The sequence below is a fragment of the Sciurus vulgaris genome (assembly GCF_902686455.1).
Source record: "Sciurus vulgaris genome assembly, chromosome: 2".
In the NCBI taxonomy this organism is placed as follows: domain Eukaryota; kingdom Metazoa; phylum Chordata; class Mammalia; order Rodentia; family Sciuridae; genus Sciurus; species Sciurus vulgaris.
This window is the reverse complement of record NC_136462.1, coordinates 178,702,535-178,722,103: the sequence shown is the minus strand read 5'-3', so window position 1 is coordinate 178,722,103 and position 19,569 is coordinate 178,702,535. Positions and strand designations below refer to the sequence as shown.

At 58.5% G+C, this 19,569-nt stretch overlaps 1 protein-coding gene across 1 annotated transcript; it reads right to left on the bottom strand.

Moving 5' to 3' along the window:
* Positions 1-2,743: 2,743 nt before the first annotated feature.
* On the bottom strand, positions 2,744-16,505 carry MYLK2 (myosin light chain kinase 2). Its single transcript, XM_079126710.1, has 13 exons — positions 16,362-16,505; positions 16,159-16,258; positions 15,247-15,667; positions 13,945-14,243; positions 12,436-12,541; positions 11,738-11,831; positions 9,514-9,623; positions 9,286-9,427; positions 5,952-6,022; positions 5,730-5,858; positions 5,020-5,172; positions 4,774-4,906; positions 2,744-3,650 (listed from the first exon to the last, which is right to left on the bottom strand). The coding sequence occupies exons 2-13, from the start codon at positions 16,208-16,210 to the stop codon at positions 3,570-3,572; spliced, it is 1,791 nt and encodes a 596-aa protein (XP_078982836.1). The 5' UTR covers positions 16,211-16,258; positions 16,362-16,505; the 3' UTR covers positions 2,744-3,569.
* Between the last annotated feature and the right edge of the window lie 3,064 nt (positions 16,506-19,569).

The window sequence follows — 19,569 nt, the reverse complement described above, 5'->3', positions numbered from 1 at the left end:
ACTGGCTGACTCTTTTCCCACCAATGCCTGGTTGGGTCCAAGGTGGCTGGTGGAATTCAAGGCCACTAGACCCAGACAGGAAAAGGCAACGTCACCAGTCCGGGTGTAATCCAAACCAGATGTGGCCTCAGTGGCTTCCAGACCCATGGGGGTGGTCACTGTGGGCCTGGCCAAGGCCCAGAGGCAGGAAATGGTCTTGGAGGAAAGCTTTCTGGGCTGGGACCAACTGGGAAGGGCAGTCCCACTGAGGGTGTTAACCCTTCTTAGCCCATGAGGCGGGGGTGGGGACCCTGTGCTGGGGAAGCAGAAGTAGCACAGGCCACCTTGCAGGGGCTCAGGGGTGGACACCGCAGGGGGAGACCAGGAGCTGGCATGGGGGCCGAGCAAATCCTGCAAAGAGGGCCATTCATAGCCTGGCACCCTGAGAACAGCAAGGGACAGAGCCTTGGCCCCGACTCTTGCTCAGGCCTGGTTCCTGCTTGGCTCAAACCAGCCAGAGACCTCCTCCCTCCTCGAGGGCAGTTATCAGAGCGAAAAACCTCCTTTCCCATGGCCACCAGGGAAGGGAGCTCATTGAGAGTAGAGGGGTTGAGGCCCAGGCCTCCCAAGAGGCGGCCCCAGCTCACACCTGAGTGTGAGAGCAAGCCCCAGAGAGAATAAAAACCTCTCCAAAATCCTCTTTTCCCACCCATATTCTCTGCCTCCAGGGAGCAGGGGAGGCCCAAAGGAGCCCTTCGAATAATCCAAAAGAGCTTTCTAAGATGTATTGCTGGGAGACCAAGCTGGGGAAGCCACCAGCCCTGTGCCATGGTCCTGTTGGTGTCTTGCTCAGTACTTGTTAATTTGCTGTGTGGCCTTGGGAAGGTCACTCTCCCTCTCTGAAACCTGTTTCCTTACCTGTGAAATATGTCAAATGCCCACCCCAGTCCATCCCTCTACTGTCCTAATAGCCTTCGGGGTAGCAGAGAGAACAGAGCTGAGGTCGCCATCATTACATTGCAAAGGAAGAAACCGAGGTCTGTGCGGGGAGTCTGGAGGCCTGGGTTCTAGTTCTGGTGTCAAGTGGTTGATGAGGACCTCCCCCCCTTTGGCCTTGGTCTCCCCAGCTGGATCCCAGCCTTGAATTTCTGCTCTGGCTGGACATGGCTTCCTCCCCTCCCCCCACGATGTGACTCATCCCTCATCATCGTGCTGTGTGGCCCAGGCTCAGCCTGGGTGGGGGCCAGGGAGGCCGAAAGAACCACTCAGAGGAAACCACAGGCCTGGCCCAGCTGGCAGGTGGCAGGCGGACGGACAGGATCCACAGCCCGGGGGCCCTGCCCACAAGCACACCTCCCCCGCAGAGCCCCAAGTTCCCAATGCATGAGTCAGGCTTAGGTCCCAAAGTCCCCAGACCCACCCAGGGTCACCTGCCGCAGCAGGACTCTGCACCCACCTGCTGGAGCAGGGCAGGGTTGGGGGTGAGGACCCTGGCTTCACCCTCCAGGCCAATGTTTGGAGAGGGACGAAACCAACCGCTGTGGTCTCGTCCAGGGTCAAGTCCACGGTTTCTCAGGAGGCAGGCAGAGCAGCCGTAAAGAGCAGGGTCAACCTCAGTCGGGGTACGAATCCTGGCTTCTCCACTGACCAGCGTGTGACCCTGGGCCAGAGGCAGAACCTCCCTGAGGCTCCGAGTCCCCCTCTGGGAGCGAGCAGACCACCGCTGCTCCTGGGGTGGCAGAGGCAGTAGGAACAGGTGCTCACTGTGTGTTAACCGTCTCTGAGCCCCTGGGGGAACCTCGGAACCCTAGCAGGCCGCCCCCCTCTGACTCAGCTGGAAAGACTGTCCTACCAGGTTCAGGTAGGTTCTCCCGCCCTCCAGCTGCTCACTCTGGTGGATGGAGCCCCCTGCCCTGCACGGCTGGCGTGGCCAGTGGGGAGAAACAGAGTCCAGTACTCTCCCTGGGTCCCCTGGAAACCCTCATCTTGCAGGACCACGGGCCCACCATGCCTGCTGGCCAACCCCTGGAGACCCTCCTTCCTGCTGACGCCTTGTTCCTGTAAGAAGCAAGGTGAGCTCATGGGCAGAGTCTTGATGGAGCTCTGGGAGACAGAAGCGTCCACTCCAAACCCCAGGCCCCGACTGGCCTTCATGCTCCTTCCCCTGTGAACCTGTCTCCTCATCTGACAAGCAAAGATAAGAACACCTGTGCACGCTAGTCATCCCAGCAGCTCTGGAGGCTGACGCAGGAGGATCTAGTCTCAGCAACTTAGTGAGGCCCTAATAAAATATAAAAAAGGGTTGGGAATGTGGCTCAGGGTTAAGCACCCCTGAGTTCAATCCCCAGTACCAAAAAAAGAAGAAGAAGAAGAAGAAGCCCTCCCTATGCCAAGCCCCCAGTGCTTTACCCCCACCTGACGGATGCACCCACCATCCACTCTGTGGTAGATCCTACCCCTGCCTCAGCGTCTCTGCCTCAGTTTCCCTTTGTGAAACAGAAATAAGATCTACTTTATAATCTCACTCTGAGGAGTAAAGAAATACGCAAGCACTTAACCCAAGTCTGGCAAGCGTCACCAGCCAGTCGATGGTGTGACCTCTCTCTGCTGGGTCCTCCCCACCACAGGTGGGGAAACCTGGGCACAAAGCAGGAACACCTCTTGCCCCATAGCGCACAGGGCGGTCTGGTTTCTGAGCCCGGGGACGACCAGCGCTCTTTGCGTGGACAGGCGGACGTTGGAGAGCACTCGCAGGCACCGCGCAGAGGGAAGGAGGCCACATCCGACCTGTACATTTATTTACAAGGCACAAGCTGAGAGCAGGTTGGGGCCTTCGCACTCCTCCTGGACCTGCTGAGGCCGTGGTGCCCCTGGGCTGGCCCAGAGGGGCCGAGCGGGGCAGGTTTGGCCCTCAGGCAAGCTTGGGGGTGGTCTCTGTGTCCCCAGGCCTCTCCCCGCCCCCCCAGGCCTGGGCAGGGCGTCCCCCTCTCGCACAGTTCCTGTGTGTTGGTGGTCACAAAGAAGGTGGGTGGGGGCTGGGGGGCCAGATGGTGCGGGCCTTATCTGCTGGGTGTGGGCGGAGCGGGCATGGAGGTCCTCTCTCACAAAGCCTGCTGTCTCCCAGCAGCTGGGCCTGAGGAACCCGAGGCTGCCTTCCCGCCCCCTCCAGGAGCCTTGTCCACAGCAGCCGGAGCCCCAGCCATCCCACCCCAGCTAGGAGCAAGCCCAGGCCGGAGATGCCCCAGGTGGGGCAGCACAGGGGCCTCCAGGGCAGCAGTTCAAAGAAGGGAGCTAGGGAGGGAACGAGGAGCGGCTTCAGGGGCTCTTGGTGGGTCTGGGGTATGGCGATGGGCCAGAGCCTATCTGGGGAGGCGTTAGCAGGAAGGATCCGGGCCACACTCCCAGGCGGCTCAGGTCGGGGAGCGTCACTGCGTGGGGGCGTGGGGAGCCCCGTGCCTCCCAGCCTGGTGCAGCCTCGTCCTGGCCAGCCTGCCCCAAGGGTCTAGCCTGCCTTCTCTGGCCTTCTGGGCTGTGTGGCCTCAGCCCTGGCCACTCTGCGGCTGCGTCCAGGCCTCCGCTGCTCCCGGGGCTCAGACCCCCAGAGCCATCAGTGCCCCCGAGCTGCTGATCTTCTTGAAGCGGTTGGCGGCGCTGACAGCAATGAAGTTTTTCTAGGGGAGGAGAGAGAGGGGGCAGGGAGACCCTGTGAGGACACCGAGCATCCTTTCAAGTTCCCCTTCATTCCAGGAGGGCCAGAGGCTCCGTGGGGACTGCCCAAACCAACCACAGGACACTGCATCGCCCAGGATTTCTTTCTCCATTCATACACCAGATTAAGTCAGCCAGGCCAGAACTGAGACCACTCCAGCGACTCTAAGTAAAAAACTCCCTGTGGCGGCCGACAAGTCCCTCTATCTCCTGTTCCCTTGTTTCTCTCTGACCTTGTTCCTACCCTCTCACTCACTACTTTCAGGCATCCTGGCCTCCTACCTGTTCCTTGAAGTCACCAGCTGGCTCTGCCACAGGGCCTTTGCCCTGGCTGTTCCCTCCCAGCACTGGCACGGCTCATCCCACACCTCTAGAGGTCTCTCTTCACATGCTCCTTCTCAGTGAGCCCTCCCTGACTCCTTATTTAAAAGTGCAACCTCTTGCCGGGTGCGGTGGCGCACAACTGTAATCCCAGGGGCTCCTGAGGCAGGAAGATCACAAGTTCAAAGCCAGCCTCAGTAACTTAGCAAGGCCCTAAGTAACTTGGTGAGACCCTGTCTCTAAATAAAGCATAAAAAAGGGCTGGGGATGTGGCTCAGTGGTTAAGTACCCCTGGGTTCAGTTTCCAGTACCAAAACAAAACAGGGCAACCTGCCTCCTGGCGCTGCTGATGGCCCTCAGTTTTTCCTGGAGCCCAGCCTTAATCCATCCCAACAACTCTCTATTTCCCACTCAAGATAAATCCACAATGACTGGGACCATCTCTTCCATTCACTGCTGCATCCCGACGCCTAGAAGTAGCTGCAGCTTGATAAATATTTGGAAGATGAAGGAAGAAGCCTGCGCTGGGGTCAGAGGCACCTTCCTGAGCCCGCCCCGGATGCGCCCCTCCCCGGGATGGAGGGGCGGTGGAGGCTCCGCTCTGGGGCAGGAGCCAGCCCAGGACAGACAGAGAGAGCAGCCAGCCCTGTTTTCCAGACAGGCCAGGCCTGGTCCACAGAATCCGCCAAGGCAGGGCCGGAGGGGCCTGGGATCTGGCCGGGGACCCCTCCTGCCCGCCGCCTCCCTCCTCCGCCGGCCTCCTACCTTCCAGCGCCTCTTCATGAGGTATTTCTTAAGCAAGATCTGGGACTTGAGGCGGCGGTTACAGCGCTTGGCTTTCTCCGCCAGGTTGTTGAGCCAGGGGTGGGCCAGGCACTGGGCAGCGCTCATCCGGGCCCTGTGGGGAGGGGCGTCCGCAAGGTGAGGGGGCGCCTGCCAAGCCCCAGCAGCCTCGTCGGTGCCGCCCTCCCAGCCCGAGCGGGCGCACACGGGCGCGGCCCGGCGACTCACCCCTGATCCTTGACGATGAGATTGGAGACGAAGTCTTTGGCCTCGTCCGATACCGCCTCGAAAGTCTCCTCATCAAAGTACCAGTTGGCAGACAGGACATTATTTAGGGTCTCTGTGTCATCGTCTCCGAGGAACGGGGAGAGGCCGCTCAGCCTGGAGGACAGGGGTGGCGGGGGACCGGGAGGTGAGGCCGGCCCTGCCGAGCAGGCAGCGGGTGGGCAGAGCCTCGGAGGCACACCATGTGCTGGAAAGACCCCCAGCTTCCCGAGTGGGACAGACCTGGGTTTGAATCTGGCTGGGTGACTTTGGGCAAGTCACTTCCCCTCTCTGAGCCTCACTCTTCTCATCTGAAAAATGGGCATAATCATCCCAGCTCCCCAGGGAAGATGAGGAAGGACGAGTGCAAGGCCCGTGGTGAGGACAAAAAATATATCCACTGCCCCTCTGCCCCGCCCGGGGCGTCTGAAACCTGCCTCCAGAACCCTAGGCTGAGATGCTAGGCCTCTGGGGGCCCGGGCTTTCCCATCTATGACGTGGGTACAAAGGCCCTTTCCTGGTTCTCCCTAGCACTCCCGACCCCAACAAACCCCTGCCTGAGGGATGGGGGTGGGCGGGACCACCTCACCAGGACTCCAAGGCCCACCTTGGCCTCTGCTGCCCACCCACGTACCCCAACCAGCCCCACAGCCGCCGCCCGCCCTCGGGCTCACAGCATGTAGGTGATGACCCCCAGACTCCACATGTCTGTCTTATCGGAGATTTGGTCATAGTTCACCACCTCAGGGGACAGGAACTCCGGGGTCCCAAAATTCACCTTCAGCTTCTCGTTGGGGTTGTACCTGGGAGTGAGACCAAGAACTCAGAGCCCGGGCCTGCTCCCGGGCGCCCCTTCCCCTCCCCGGGCCCTGCCATCCCCCGCACCCAGGGGCTACCTCCGTGCCAGGCCAAAGTCGATGATCTTGACCAGGTGGCCGGTGGTGTTCACGCACAGGATGTTCTCTGGCTGAGGAGACGGGTGACCTGGATTGGCCTCTGACCCTGCTTTCTGTCCCTCCCCCTCCAGTCCACCCAAGACCCAGGTTCCCTGAGGCAGAGGCCCGAGTTGCCAGTGTGAGCGGCCATCACAGACCCTCCATCCTGCCCACCCCCGCCCAGTGAAGGACGCTGAGACCCCGAGAGGGACCCATGTGAGGCCTCAGAGCCGGAGGGCACTTGGCGGGTCCAGGTGGGGCTCTCCTCCCTCCACGGCCACGAAGGAACAAGGTCCTAGCAATTCTGAGGAGGAGGAAACTGAAGGCTTCAGAGGAGAGAGGGAGGTCAGGGCAGGGCCACGGCCAGGATGGGGAGTATCGGAGTCCCAGGGCTCCCAGAGCTGGTACCCCAAGACAGTTACCGTTCACCCCCACTTTAGGGCTGAGAGAACTGAGGCTCAGACACACAAGGGCCGTGGTTGCCCAGAAAGTAAGTGACAGAACCAAGATCTGAGCCCTGAGTCGCCAGACGGCAGCACTGGCCTCCCGACGGCGCTGCCACCACCATGGCCCCACATCACAGGCTACGGGCGGGCGGGGTGCCTGCAAGGCTTCCGGGTTGGGTCCAGGGCAGGGACCGTCCCCACCCTCCGTGTCCAACCAAAGCACCCAGTCGGTGCTCAGACAAGGCCCTGAAGGACCTGCTTGTCACACACAGTGAGCGAGTGGAGGAAGCCCCTCGGGCCTGTTTCCTCTTCCTAGGACACGGGCCTGAGCCGAGCTGCCAGGCGGAAACACAGAGGTCCACCCTGGTTTGTGGCAGAGCTGACACAAAATCCAGCCCCTCCTGAGGACGGAGGCCGGGCCACCCGGGCCTCATGCGGGAGAGGGAGACAGGACCGAAGTCCTTGAGCTTCCTGGGGTCTTGACACCAACCCGCCTGCTGCGCAGGATTCCTCACTTGGTCTCTGTGGCGCCTAATTCAAGGTCTCTAACCAAATGCTTCCTGAGGCCTCTGCAGAATTGTGGATTCACTCAGCCAGACGCACATGCCTTCCAGGGTTCAGTGGGTGTCCCACCGGAAAGGCCCCCGGCTATGCGCATTCCAGCATTCGAGGAAAGCCACAGGCCCAGACCTCCTTCTGGAGGTGCTCAGGCCACACCCAACAGGTCCTGCGGGGGAGAGTCCCGGAGAACAGCCTTGGGACTGGGGTGCTGGGCAAAACCTTTTCCTGATGAAAATCTTTTGTCATCCTGGAAAACCACACTGCGGGGCCACCTCCTCCTGGGGCGGTGCACAGGGATGGGGGACCCTGCTCTACTCCCCAAAGAAACTGGCTTTCAGCAAGGAGTGGCAGGCTCCAATGTCCCTGTGCAGGCATCAGCTGCCCCCAGGAACCTGGGGTCACCTCGAGTCTTTCCTAACCCTGTCCCCACTCAAACCATCAGCAAGCCAGCCTGGCCCAGCCCCCCAGCCTCTCCCACGGCTCCTGAGCACCCCACACCCGCCCTGGCCCCCTGGAGCCTGTCTCCTTACCCTCCTCCTCCCTCATGGTCAGCAGGATGGCGATGGGGCACTGGCCCACGGGGCGGTTGGAAGGGTCAAACGACCGCTCAGCAGATGGTGGCAGAGCAGCCTCCAGAGCTCCACCTCCACAGGCAAGAGGCAGACATCGTACATCGTGGTCTCCTCACAATTCTGGTGCACTTTTCCATAACACTTTAATATTTTTATGGATATATATATGTATACACTATATTAACCATTGCCTTTTTTTCAGTTCCAGGAATTGAACCCAGAAGCACATGACCACTGAGCCACCCCAGCCCTATTTCGTATTTTATTTAGAGAGACAGGGTGTCACTGAGTTGCTTAGAGCCTCGCTTTTGCTGAAGCTGGCTTTGAACTTACGATCCTCCTGCCTCAGCCTCCCGAGGCGTGCACCACCTCACCTGGCATATTAACCATTTCTAAGTGTATTCTTTCTTTTTTTTTTTCTTTTTTTCTTTTTTTTTTTTTTTTTTTTGCAGTGCTGGAGGTGAGGTGGAACCCAGGACCTCGCACATTTCAGGCACATGCTCCACCCCTGAGTTCCACCCCCAACCCTCTGTACACTTTGAATGGTTTATAATGCTAGTTATTTGTTTAGTTGCAACGTTATGCATGTCTGTTTCCACCACTAATCTGTAGGCTCCCGGGGGCAGGTATGGTGTCCTTCTCGGTCCCTACAGGAAGCCCTGTGTTGGGGTAGTCTTATGCTATAGGACGGTCCCTTCCCAGAGCAGGTGCTTGGCACGTGTTTATCAAGCGATGAAGGAAATCCACCCGGCCGGCGGCACTTACGCAGTTCAGCATTAATATCTCATCTGCTCCGCTAGCCTCGCCACTCCTGCACACGTTGGCACCTGCCGTAAGGACGGCGGGTAGCTGGCCCTCGTGCTGCCCCTCCCTACTCCACACCTGGGCAGGTGTCACTAACCTCTAGGCAGCGCTAGAGCCGACAGCTGCTGATGCGCTACGTGAAACTCAGGTCTCTCCTAGGTGCCTGGTGCACAGCCAAGTCAAAAAGGGATATAAATAGTCTCCATTAAACATTGATGGCGGCACCCACCGCTCCTACATTGCTGCACGGACAGCTTGCTCATTGAGAAGTTCCAAGAGGGCAGGGGTGGCATTTATTTGGTTCGGCCTTGGCTCTCCACCACTGGGATGCTGCCTGGCATTAGCAGGCCCTCGACACATATTTGTTGCTTTTGAATAGACGAACAAGAGCTCATAGTACCTATCACAGGCCAACACTGAGGCAGGTGCTTCAGTGACTCATATGAGCCACCTGGATGTGTGAGACGCCAAGCTTGTAGAAGATCCTTTAGCAGCCAGGCGTGGTGGTGCACACCTGGAATCCCAGCAGCTTGGGAGGCTGAGGCAGGAGGATGGATAGTTCAAAGCCAGCCTCAGCAATTTAGTGAGGCCCTAAGCAATTCCGTGAGACCCTGTCTCTAAATAAAATATAAAAAGGGCTGGAGATGTGACTCAGTGGTTAAATGCCCCTGGGTTCAATCCCCAGTACTAAAAAATAAAAATAATAAAATAGAAATCCTGGAGCAAATAATTAGTACTAGACCGGAAGCTCCTTGATAACTGGAATCGGAATGCCCCCAGCCCTGGCCCTTAGTAAGAACTCAGTAGTCCTTGAATCCGTTACTGAAGGATGGATGGAGGGGTGGAAGATGGCTGGGACGTGGGTGGGTTAGCGGGACGCTGCCCGCCCCTTTCCAGAGCCCCGCCCGGTACCTTGAGGTCCAGGTGCAGGACCCTCATCTTGTGCATGAAGAGGATGCCGTCACAGATCTGCCTGACGAACACCATGGTGTCCACCTCCGTCAGGTGGTAGTCCTCATCCACGATCCTCTCGAAGAGCTCGCCGCCCTCGATGCTGCGCACACAGACCGCGGGACAGGCTCACCCGGCTGCCGCCGCGCCCGCCCGCGCCCGCCCGCGCCCGCCCGCGCTGGCACTCACTACTCCATGAACAGGACGATCTCGTGCGAGGTCTCGATGGCTGCGTAGAGCTGGATCAGATTGCGGTGGTTGAGCTGATTCATGACCTCGATCTCCAGCATCACCATTTCCTGGGGACCAGCCGAGCACGTCACGCCCCTGCCTCCAGCCCCCAGCCCTCCCCTGTGGCTGGACCTGGGTGTCCCTGCCTGGACCACCCCGCCTCCTCCCTGCTGGTCTCCTTGCCCCCCTCCCCTTCCCGAGCACTCTCCTTGGATGTCCACGTCAAGGTCACAACTGTCCATTGCATCCAGGGGATCAGTTCCCACATACCCCTCTCTGCCTCTGAACAGTCCTCCAGCTCCGACTCCAAGACATCAGCTGCCTACCTGCCATTCCCTTGGATGACTGAGAAGTACCTCAAATCCATCATCTCCACAGTTGACCTGCCCTGACTTGCCCACCCACAAGCAGAAGGGCAGGCAAAAAGTTAGGCGCCACCTCAGGCTCCCCTTTACCTCACTGCCTCACGTCCCACAGGGGACCCGCTGGCTAGTCCTTCTGCACAGTCCATTTTCAAACAAGAAGATGAACCCAGTCGTTTCTCACCGCCCCACACTACCTTCTTGGTCTAAGCCACCATTATTTATCACTTTCAGAAAGTCTGCAAGCCTGTTGCTACATTGGTAGGTTAATATCAGCTCTGGGTGGGACAGTCAAACCCCAGGAATTGTCAAATGCTACAAATCAGCCGAGTGCAGGGGCGCACACCTGTAATCCCAGCGGCTCGAGAGGCTGAGGCAGGAGGATCATGAATTCAAGGCCAGCCTCAGCAATCAGCAAGACCCTGTCTCTAAATAAAATATACAAAAGGGCTGGGGATGTGGCTCAGAGGTTGAGTGCCCCTGGGTTCAATCCCCGGTACCATTAAAAAAAAAGGGGGGGGGGCTACAAATGGCCGCACTTGCTCCCCCCAGGGCCAGTTGACACTAACCACGTGAAGCTGCTCCCCTCTGCCTACCACAATCCTCACCTGGCACTTCTCGGTCCCTGACACCAGGCTTTCGTTTGTCCCTGTGCTATAACATCGGCCCCACAAGGACAGGAACCGCAGTGATGCACGGACCTCCCCCAGCCTGGGGCACAGTGACCGGCAGAGAGAAAGTGTTCAGAAATCCACCAGTCCTTAGCGGTCTCCAAGGAATTTACCCTGCACACGGGCAGGGAGCCTCTGTGCTGGGCCAGGTCCTGTGACAGAGGCCTGGGAACAGCAGTCAGGAACAGGGATATGGGCCCTAGCAAGTGAAGAGACCAAGGACACAGCCACACACAAAAATGTGCTTCTTCCCACTGCGCTTAGAGCCAGGAAGGGCTGCTGCGCCGGAGAGCGGCGCTGTGCGCTCTTGCTGGGCTCTGGGCCTTTGCACGCACCACACACCACAGCAGCCTCGGCTGCAAACGCCCACAACCTCACTTCTCAGCACCCCCGCAATTTCTGGTACTTGGGCTTGCTTTCCTCTCATGGTCCCCTTCCCCGCCCCGTGCTGGGGATGGAACCCAGGGCTTTGCACACATCAGACAGGCTCTCTACCACTGAGCTACACCCCACAATCCCTTCTGCCTGCAGCTCTCTTCCCCGCCCTTTCCTCCAGAACATCTCATTCTGCAAAGCCTTCACTCAGGAGAAGCCGGTCCAGGAAGCTTCCCTGAGCCCCCAGCTGAGGCAGGGACCTCCCTGAGCCCTCTCCATAGCCCCTGGCTCTCCCGAGCTGTGGTGTGACGGCTCCTCACGCCAGCCCCTGCTTCACCACGTGTGCCCTGCTACTCTTCCTGGACTTTACTCAGGTGGGCCCAGGCTGGGGACTAGAGATAAAGCTCCTCACTGGGCCCTTCCACCTGGGCAGCGGCTCCCTGGGGACAGGGACCACAGCCATGTACTTTGGGGCTCTCATCCCAGCCCAGGGCCTGGCCCAGAGCCCACACTCACCAGCATGGTAGAACTGAACCCAGGAGGCATGAACAGCCCAAGCCTGGAAGCAGGGAGCCCCAGAGAAGTTCACTAACTGAAAAGTCTGCTTTGGGGTAGGGGCACCAGCAGAGCTGTCTGTCCATCTGTGCAACGAGTTTCCCCACCAGGCCACCGCCCAGCAGTGCAGGCAGAGGGAGGTGAGAGGTGCCCACTCCAAGAACTCCCCCACCCCACAGAGCCAGCTCCCCCAACCCCCTCCCCCTGCCTGCCCCCCACCTTGTCTTTGGGTGTCTGCTTCTTGATGACTTTGGCCGCCAGTTTGAGGCCTGTGGCTTTCTCTGTGCAGGTACAGACTGCTCCAAACTTGCCTCTGAAAAGACAGGAAGCTGGGAGTGGGGGACCAGCAGGGGCCTGTGCTCTGCTCCTGTCTTGGCCCCAGACCCCATGGCGACTCTGGATCCTCCTTTGGGAGGTAGGAGCAATGGCCCAAGCCAGCCCTGCCGCCCTCCTGAAGCTGGGGGCCGTCTGCCAGGACATCGGCTGATGGCAGGCTGTTGGAATCAGGCCGTGCTCAAGAAGGGCAGCTCCCGAGGGGGATGGCCCTGGGATGCCACCCTTCCAGGCTTAGGGTGGACAAGCCCTGGGCCCAGGGAGGTGCCTTCAGGCCAGGGGGAGGGAGCTGGCTCTTTAGGGGTACCAGACAGAGCCAGGATTTGTTACCAAGCAGGAGTGCCCTGAAGGGTCACTGTGGTCCTGGAAACAGACAGGAACATCCTGTGTATGGGAATACGGAATGACCAATGGTGTGTCCGTGCAAGGGACAGTGACATGCATGTCAGCACGTGACAGCCTGTGACTGTGTGGGCACATAAAAGTGACCATGTCCGTGTGAACCGAGCCCTAGTGAGCTGTGTCTGGGCCAAGGGCTGGGTGACCCCCACCTCTGGGTCCCAGTTTGGGGTCTCAGCTCTCACCCTCCCAGCGCCTCCTTGGAGTTCAAGCTGAATTCGCTGTTGACATTTCCGGTCCTCAGCTCCACAATACGGTGTGGGAAGGGGGCCGGGGGTGGTGGGCAATCATCTGGGGAGGCACAGCAGAGCGGTCAGTGTCAGGGTCGCTGAGGATTCACTCGGCCGCTGCCCACTCCTGCCTGGCCTGGGTCTCCTCCAGGGAAAGTACATTCACCAAATGATCACTGGGGACACCAGGAGAGGGGCTAGGGACCCAGTTTCCAATTTCCAATTCCATGACACGTAAGACGGTCTTCGAAGGCCTCTGCCTCATCAGAAGATTCCAGTGTCCCCAGCAGGGCCACGTGAGAGCTGACTGGACTTCTGGGACCCTCCTCCTTTGTAAGGCATGAGGACTCCTTCCCGAAGTATCTTTGTTTCCATTAAAACGACCAATACAGCAGCCGCGAGGTGGAATCCCAGAGAGTGGGGCTGGTGTGTCTGAAAGACGGGGTTGGTGGTGGGACCTGCCCACCAGCCCGCGGATCTCGCCGCCCGCGGCCCCGGCCTGCGGCGAGCAGTTGGGTGGGGAGATGCCGCCACCTAGCGTCAGCACGGGGAACGGCGCGCCCTGCCGGCCAGCGGCTGAGTCATCCGGAATGGAAACCTCTTTATAAATAGCAGGAGTGCAGGGAAGCCGGCTGGTGATAAATCAGACGGCCCTTGGAGGTGGTTCAGGTCCCGTCGCGCCGAGGATGTGATCTCGGGGCGGGGTGGGGCGGGGCGGAGGTCTCGGCTGCCGCTGGGGGCAGGAGGCAGGGCCGCTGGCTGCCGCCCAGCCGCCAGTCCTCCCACCCAGTCTGGGTGGCACGGTGCCGCTCACCAGGCAGGCTGGCGGGTCTCCCAGGGCACCTCGGTCGGGGCGGGGAGGCGGTGTCCGGACACTGGGCTCTCCTGACCCCATCTCACCCACCCCCAGCCCTGAAGCGCCCGGTCCGGGCCCTTTCCCTCTTCACCTGCTCCCCAAGTTCACTCATGTTCGAGGCTCTCTGCTGCCCACTGAAAACCACCCTGCTTCCTGTCTAATCACCTGTGGAGGCCACTCCACAGACCTGCCCCCTCTCATGCACCACTTCCTTGGTCTCTGGTCCCACACAGGGACACGGGTGCTCCTCAGCTCACGAACCCTCGACCCTCAATTCCACTGTACAGCAAGGTCTTGCTCTAACGACCTGCCTTTTTTGTTTTTCTTCTACTTCATTTTAGCTAAAGTAGAATAAAATCTAAATTGGGCTCCGGAGCCAGGCTGTCTTCACTGTATGCTTTTAGGCTCTTCATTTCCTCTCTTCCATTTCTATCAAGAGGAAATACTTCCTTCCCCCCGCCCTCCAGGCTCGGTGGCATTCAGGCTGGTGGGCCTGGGTGAGGCATGGCTCAGGGCAGTTCAGCCCCCTGAACGGGGAACTCTTGGGACTGATGGGTCCCTCCCTCCCCACCTCCAGGGCAACCCCAGTCCGCCGGCCCCTGGCCTACCCAAAATCTGGAAGCAGTCCTCTTCCCTGGCTGTGAGACAGAGGGCCTGCCCCACCTCCACTCTCTCTGCAGGAACAGCCTGGAACTCAATCCCCCTGGCGGTGTCCCCCTGCACCTTAGCCGGGCCAGCCTGGCTGGGGGCTTTGTCTCCTGCTTCCTTCTGGCTCCCTGCCAGGATGTTCTTCCCTCCTTCTGCCTTGGCTGGCCCAGGGTCTGTGGGGCCCGGGGTCACCGGCACCCCTTCAAAGATGAGCTCTAACGCCTCACTTGGGGGCTTCTCCACCAGCAGCTTCTCGGAGCTAGAAAGTGAGAACAGAGTTGAAGCTTGCCGCAGCCACCGCCCTGCGACCTCAGCAGGACTTCGTGCTTCCAGAACTTTACCTGCAGTGCGGGGCTAGCTCGACCCTGCCCCTCCCAGCCCGCCCCCAACACATCCAAATTCACTTTGTGAAAAATCAAGGAACGGTCATTACCTCGACTATCAACACACTAACAGGTCATTATTAACTATTAATAAGGTTGTCCGTGTCGTGTAGCTGCAGCCAAGGAGTTAGGTAGCTTTGTGTGTCTGCGTGTGTGGTCCTGGGATGGAACCCAGAGTCTCCGGGTGCTAGCCAAACATTCTGCCACTGAGCTACACCCTCGGTCCCTTTTCTTTTTTCTTTTGAAACGGGGTCTCAAATTGTCCAAGCTGGCCTTGAACTTGCCAGCTCCTGAGGTAGCTGGGATCACAGACGTGTGCCATCTCACCCAGCTAAGTCACTCGTGATTCTTAAAAACTGTGACCATGAAATTGACATTATTACATGCTTATCAAATTGATAGGGTGTGATCATTGTGGATGACAACCTACATTAATGACTTCATTTGCATTCAGGTGGCACAACATGGGACCTGTGCTATATTACGGTTATTGAAGTATTAGCATTTACTATCCACGAGTCATCTTTTCATAGTATACCAATAAAAGTATGTTAAGAACTCTCCTTTCCCCTGAGGTCTCAGCCCTGCCTGGCTAGACCTAGCCCATGGAATAAGGGGGGACTCTGGACCCCAGACGCCTAGAAAAGGGAAGAACCATTCAGCCTCGGTGGTCTTTGGGGGATATTTCCTATCTGGCATTCCAGGCCTGGTTTGTGCAGGAACGAGATGTTCAAGCCAGTGCCCAGGACAGAGGGAGCTAGACATCAGAACTCCCTCCAGCACCGAAGATGATGCTATCCATGCCCAGCCAGGGACCCGAGCGTGACCCCGGGGTTAAGAGCCACAGCCCCCTCCCTGCTCCCACGCAGGGGGATTCACCTGGGGAGGATTGCAGGACAGCTGGGGCTGTGCAGAAAGGCAGGGGAGCCCTTCCTGGCTGCGGCCTGGCCCTCCGCTGCCTTCTTGCCCGTCTTGGGCTCTCCCGGGCCCTGGCTGCCTGAGGGTCCCTGCTCAGCACTGGGCTTCTTGACACCGGCCTCGGCTGTCGCAGTCTGCTGGGGCAGGGCTGCCGGCTGCCCAGCACTGCCCTCCGCGGGCCCCCCGCCCCCATCACCCTCTCCCTGGGGGCCCTGGCTGCTAGGTGAGGGTTGCGCAGGGACACCCCCCGCTTTCTCTGGGGCAGGAGCTTTGGTATCTTCCTTCGGGGTGGATGGAGCAGGATCTTTCTTTGGGTCTGGGGGGCCAGGGTCTTTCTCTGCAGCTGGAGGTCCTTCACCTGCAGCACCTGTAGGTGCCTTATCTGCAAAGGAGGTTAGACACCATCAGGACGGGCCCTCCTTGCCCTCCCTCCCTAGTCAAGGCTGGGCAGAGACCAGCTCTGGGCCCCCGTCTCCACCCAGGAAGCAGCTTGCAGATGCGTGCCCCACTGAGCCTGGGGGCCACCTGGTGGGCCCCAAAAATGGGCGCCAGGACCTTGGAGGCCTCTGTGGGAGGCTTCTGTCCCTTTGGGTAGGCCTTGCTATCCCTCCCTCCGCTCCTTGCCTAGCAAGTTGAGGTGGGTCCCCAACAGCCATCCATGGTGGCTTCACACCTCCTGGTCTCTCAGGAAGGGCTTCCTGCAGACTCTGGACCCAGCCCAACCCTACCCAGAGATCATTCTGATGTCTGAGTCCCCCGAGCACCATGCAAAGACACCTCAGGCACAGAACTCCCTCTGAGGAACCTGCCCAGCCCTGGATTCAAACACCCCTTCCCAAGCTCCTCCCTCCATCTCCTGCCCCAGCTTGGCACCTGTTGTTGGGCTCTGGATTCCCAGCTCCACTGCTCCGTTTTCTGTCGCCATGAGGTAGGGAGGCGTGTGCTTCTGCTTATCTAACTCAAGTCTTTCTAGCTGCAAATAGAAGAGTGAGGTATGTTGGGCTATTGAATGCCTCCTGTGGTCTGGCTGTGGCCAGAGGAGGCCAAGGCCAGCTGACTTGAGGGTAAGGACGTACCTGGGGCAGAGAGGGCAACCTGGTGGCTGCCTGTCTGGCAGCGGCTGCTCAGGAGTAGTTCTGGGGCGGTTGTAAGGGATTGGGCCCGTTGGGCAGAGGCGGAGGCGGGGGCACGGGCAGGGGAGGCGGGGACGGAGAAGAGGATCTCTTACACCAGGGGCCATGTAGCTCGGGCTGCCACCACCTGTCACTCTTGGCCCCCGTTCAGAGGACACGGCATTCTTCCCACGGCCTGACTGGGGGAGAATGCTGTTGGAATAAGCAGGAAGAGAAGAGGGAGGGGGCACCTGGGGCCCTGGGGGAGCAGCCCTTCCCCCAGGCCTTGCCCAGCACCCCTGACTTGGACAGGACCAGAGGGGGGCCCTGGAAGGAGAGGGGCTCTCGGGCAGGGCTGAAGGGCAAGGCTGACTCTGCCCACCTGCCTGCTACAACTCCTAGTTCCCCAGAATCCAGCAGGTCCAGGGACAGTCACCCTGCCCCAGTGCCCAGCTCTGTGCCTCTGGCGTGTGGACCTACTCGGACCATCTTTGGGTAAGAATGGTCTCAGGGGTGCTTCTCAACCCGTCCACGGACCAGAAAGCTTTTTCTTTGGATAAAAGGGACGGTGAAGGCTGCCTGAGCGGCTGTGGGGAATGGTCAGGGCCCTGGGCCCCTCTCCCGAGCAAGTCCAGTTCTCTCTGATGGCCCACCTGGAAGGAGGAAGCTGGCCGAGGCTGTTCAAGGGTCCTTCACTACAGTGGGGACCCGAGGGACAGCCCAGCCTGAGGTGCTGGCCTTGAGATGGGGAGAGCCGTGCCCTGGAGAGCCCTCCCTCATCCAGGGGCTGTCCACCCTGGGAAGAGCCAGGGAGTGGGCGCCTGGGTCCAGCCACTGCAGCCACACCCAGGCCTCAGCTCTCCATCACACAAGGGAAACCACCACGGCCCTGAGAAGGGAGGGAGAGTGCGGGAGGCGGCCCCACGCTGCGCAATGAGCACAGCCATGCCCGCGCAAAGGATGGTAGGCCCAGGCATGAACCTGTGTGGAAACAAAAGCAAGGTGCAGAAGGCAGAAAGAGCATGCGACCTGTGTGCAAACCGGCAGGCGATGATACCCAAGTGTCCTTTATTTATTTTTTGGTACTTGGGATTGAACCTGGAACAGGGGGTATACCACTGAGCCACATCCCCAGCCCTCCTATTTTTTATTTAGAGACAGGGCCTCGCTAAGTGGCTGAGGCTGGCTTTGAACTCGCGATCCTCCTGCCTCAGCCTCCTGAGCCTCTAGGATTACAAACCCAGCTTGTCAAAGGCTCTTGACATAAGCTGCCTCCACAGTGCTGACTCCGTCCAACCCTCCTTCCTGGGCCTGGCCTCTGCTCCTCTGTTTAGTTGACAGCCTGCCTCTTCCAGGAGGCCAAGCCACCAATGCCCACGGGGCGCCAGGCCTCATTCTCGGTGCTCTCGTGTAGGTGAGCTCATGCCACCTTCTAGCCACCCAGTGAGGCAGGTGCTATCACAGATGGGAAAACCAAGGAAGGTCTTGTCGTCATGCATCATCCCCATAATAACCGGGCGGCATTCATACCATTTTGTGAATGAGAACAAGGAGGGTGAAAGGAATGAGGGACTCACCTGAAGGGACAGCAGGGGATGTGGCTCAGTGGAACAGCACTTGCCTAGCACACGTGCGAGGCCCTGGGTCTGATGCCCAGCAGTGGACACATGCACGCACACAGGGAGTTGAGACAGGAATGTGCTATTTCAAAGCCCAAGTCCTCAATCCTCCCTAAACTTTCCCAGAATGTGCCTCTGCCCTTCTCTCTGCTGGTCACCCATGTGGAACTGATAGCATTCTGAAGATGGGTTTCCTGTCCATGTCTAGAATGGGGACCTCTGAGCCCTCTATGGGGTTGTTCCCACAGCAAGTTGTAGCTTAGTTCAAAATGTTGGGTAAGTCCCTCCACCAACCCCCGTCAGTGCCCCAGGCTGATCCAGCATGGGTTGACAATCTGGGCAGAGCTGTGGGATGCTCACGTGTGTCCCCAGCACAGAGTGTGCCTGCCAATCAGTGTTTGATAACTGTTAAATAACTGAGTGACCAGCGAGGATCTGGCCTGGGGTGGGATTACTGGGATTACTGGCTGGCCGTGACTGACATCCCCTTATAATTGTAGTGGTTATCAATACCAGCCATGTACTAAACGAGGGCCCACTAAGGGCCAGGACTGCCTGACTGCCAGATCTTCCCAGAGGACTCTAGGGAACAGACCATTAATGTATTTACTTAGCAGTACTAGGGATTGAACCCAGGGGTGCTCTGCTACTGAGCTACATTCCTGGTCCTTTCAATTTTTTTTCCTCTTTTTTTGGTGCCAGGAACTGAACCCAGGGATGCTCAACCACTGAGTGACATCCCCAGCCCTTTTTATTTTTTATTTTGAGACAGGATCTTGCTATGTTGCTGAGGTTGGCTTTGAACTCTCAATCCTCCTGCCTCAGTCTTCCGAGCTGCTGGGGTTATAGGTGTACACCACTGTACCTGGCCCTTTTAAATTTTCATTTTGAGGTGGGATCCCACTAAGTCACCCAGGCTGGCCTCAAACTTGAGATCCTCCTGTCTCAACGTCCTGAGGAGCTAGGGTTGCAGGAATGTGTCACCACAGGCAGCTAGGAACATTTCAAAGATGCTGAGATTGATGGATGCTCAGAGAGGATAAATAGTTTGTCTGGAGTCACAGAGCTTAGTGGATGACTTCAAACTACTCAAATCCAGAGTCACCTCTCACCAAGACCAAAATTCCAGGCTAGGGTAACATTAAGGAGGTTACTGGGGATTGAACTCAGGGGCACTTGACCACTGAGCCACATCTCCAGTCCTATTTTGTATTTTTTTTAGAGACAGGGTCTCACTGAGTTGCTTAGTGCCTTGCTTTTGCTGAGGCTGGCTTTGAACTTGCGATCCTCCTGCCTCAGCCTCTGGGATTATAGGCATGTGCCACCACGCCCAGCAAGGGACTTTGAAAATTTTTTTAAATGATTTTTGTTCCATTGTGATTCCCAAATAAAAACAATGAACGCTTAAATGAATTTTTACTAAAACGAGCCAGGTATTGGGGTAATAAGTGACTTCACAAGCGTCCTCTCAATCTTACAAAACCCCTGATGAGTAGAGGTGAGTAGTGCTGTCGGTGAAGCTCTGTGACCCATAACTGTGATCTTGGACAAGG

Coding starts and splice junctions, on each gene's coding strand:
- MYLK2 (XM_079126710.1), bottom strand. CDS start 16,210: ATGGCGACAGAAAACGGAGCAGTGGAGCTGGGAATCCAGAGCCCAACA. Junction 11,832..12,435: donor TCCAAGGAGGCGCTGGGAGG/GTGAGAGCTGAG, acceptor CTGTCTTTTCAG/AGGCAAGTTTGGAGCAGTCT. Junction 4,907..5,019: donor CTCATCGTCAAGGATCAGGG/GTGAGTCGCCGG, acceptor CCCTCCCCACAG/GGCCCGGATGAGCGCTGCCC.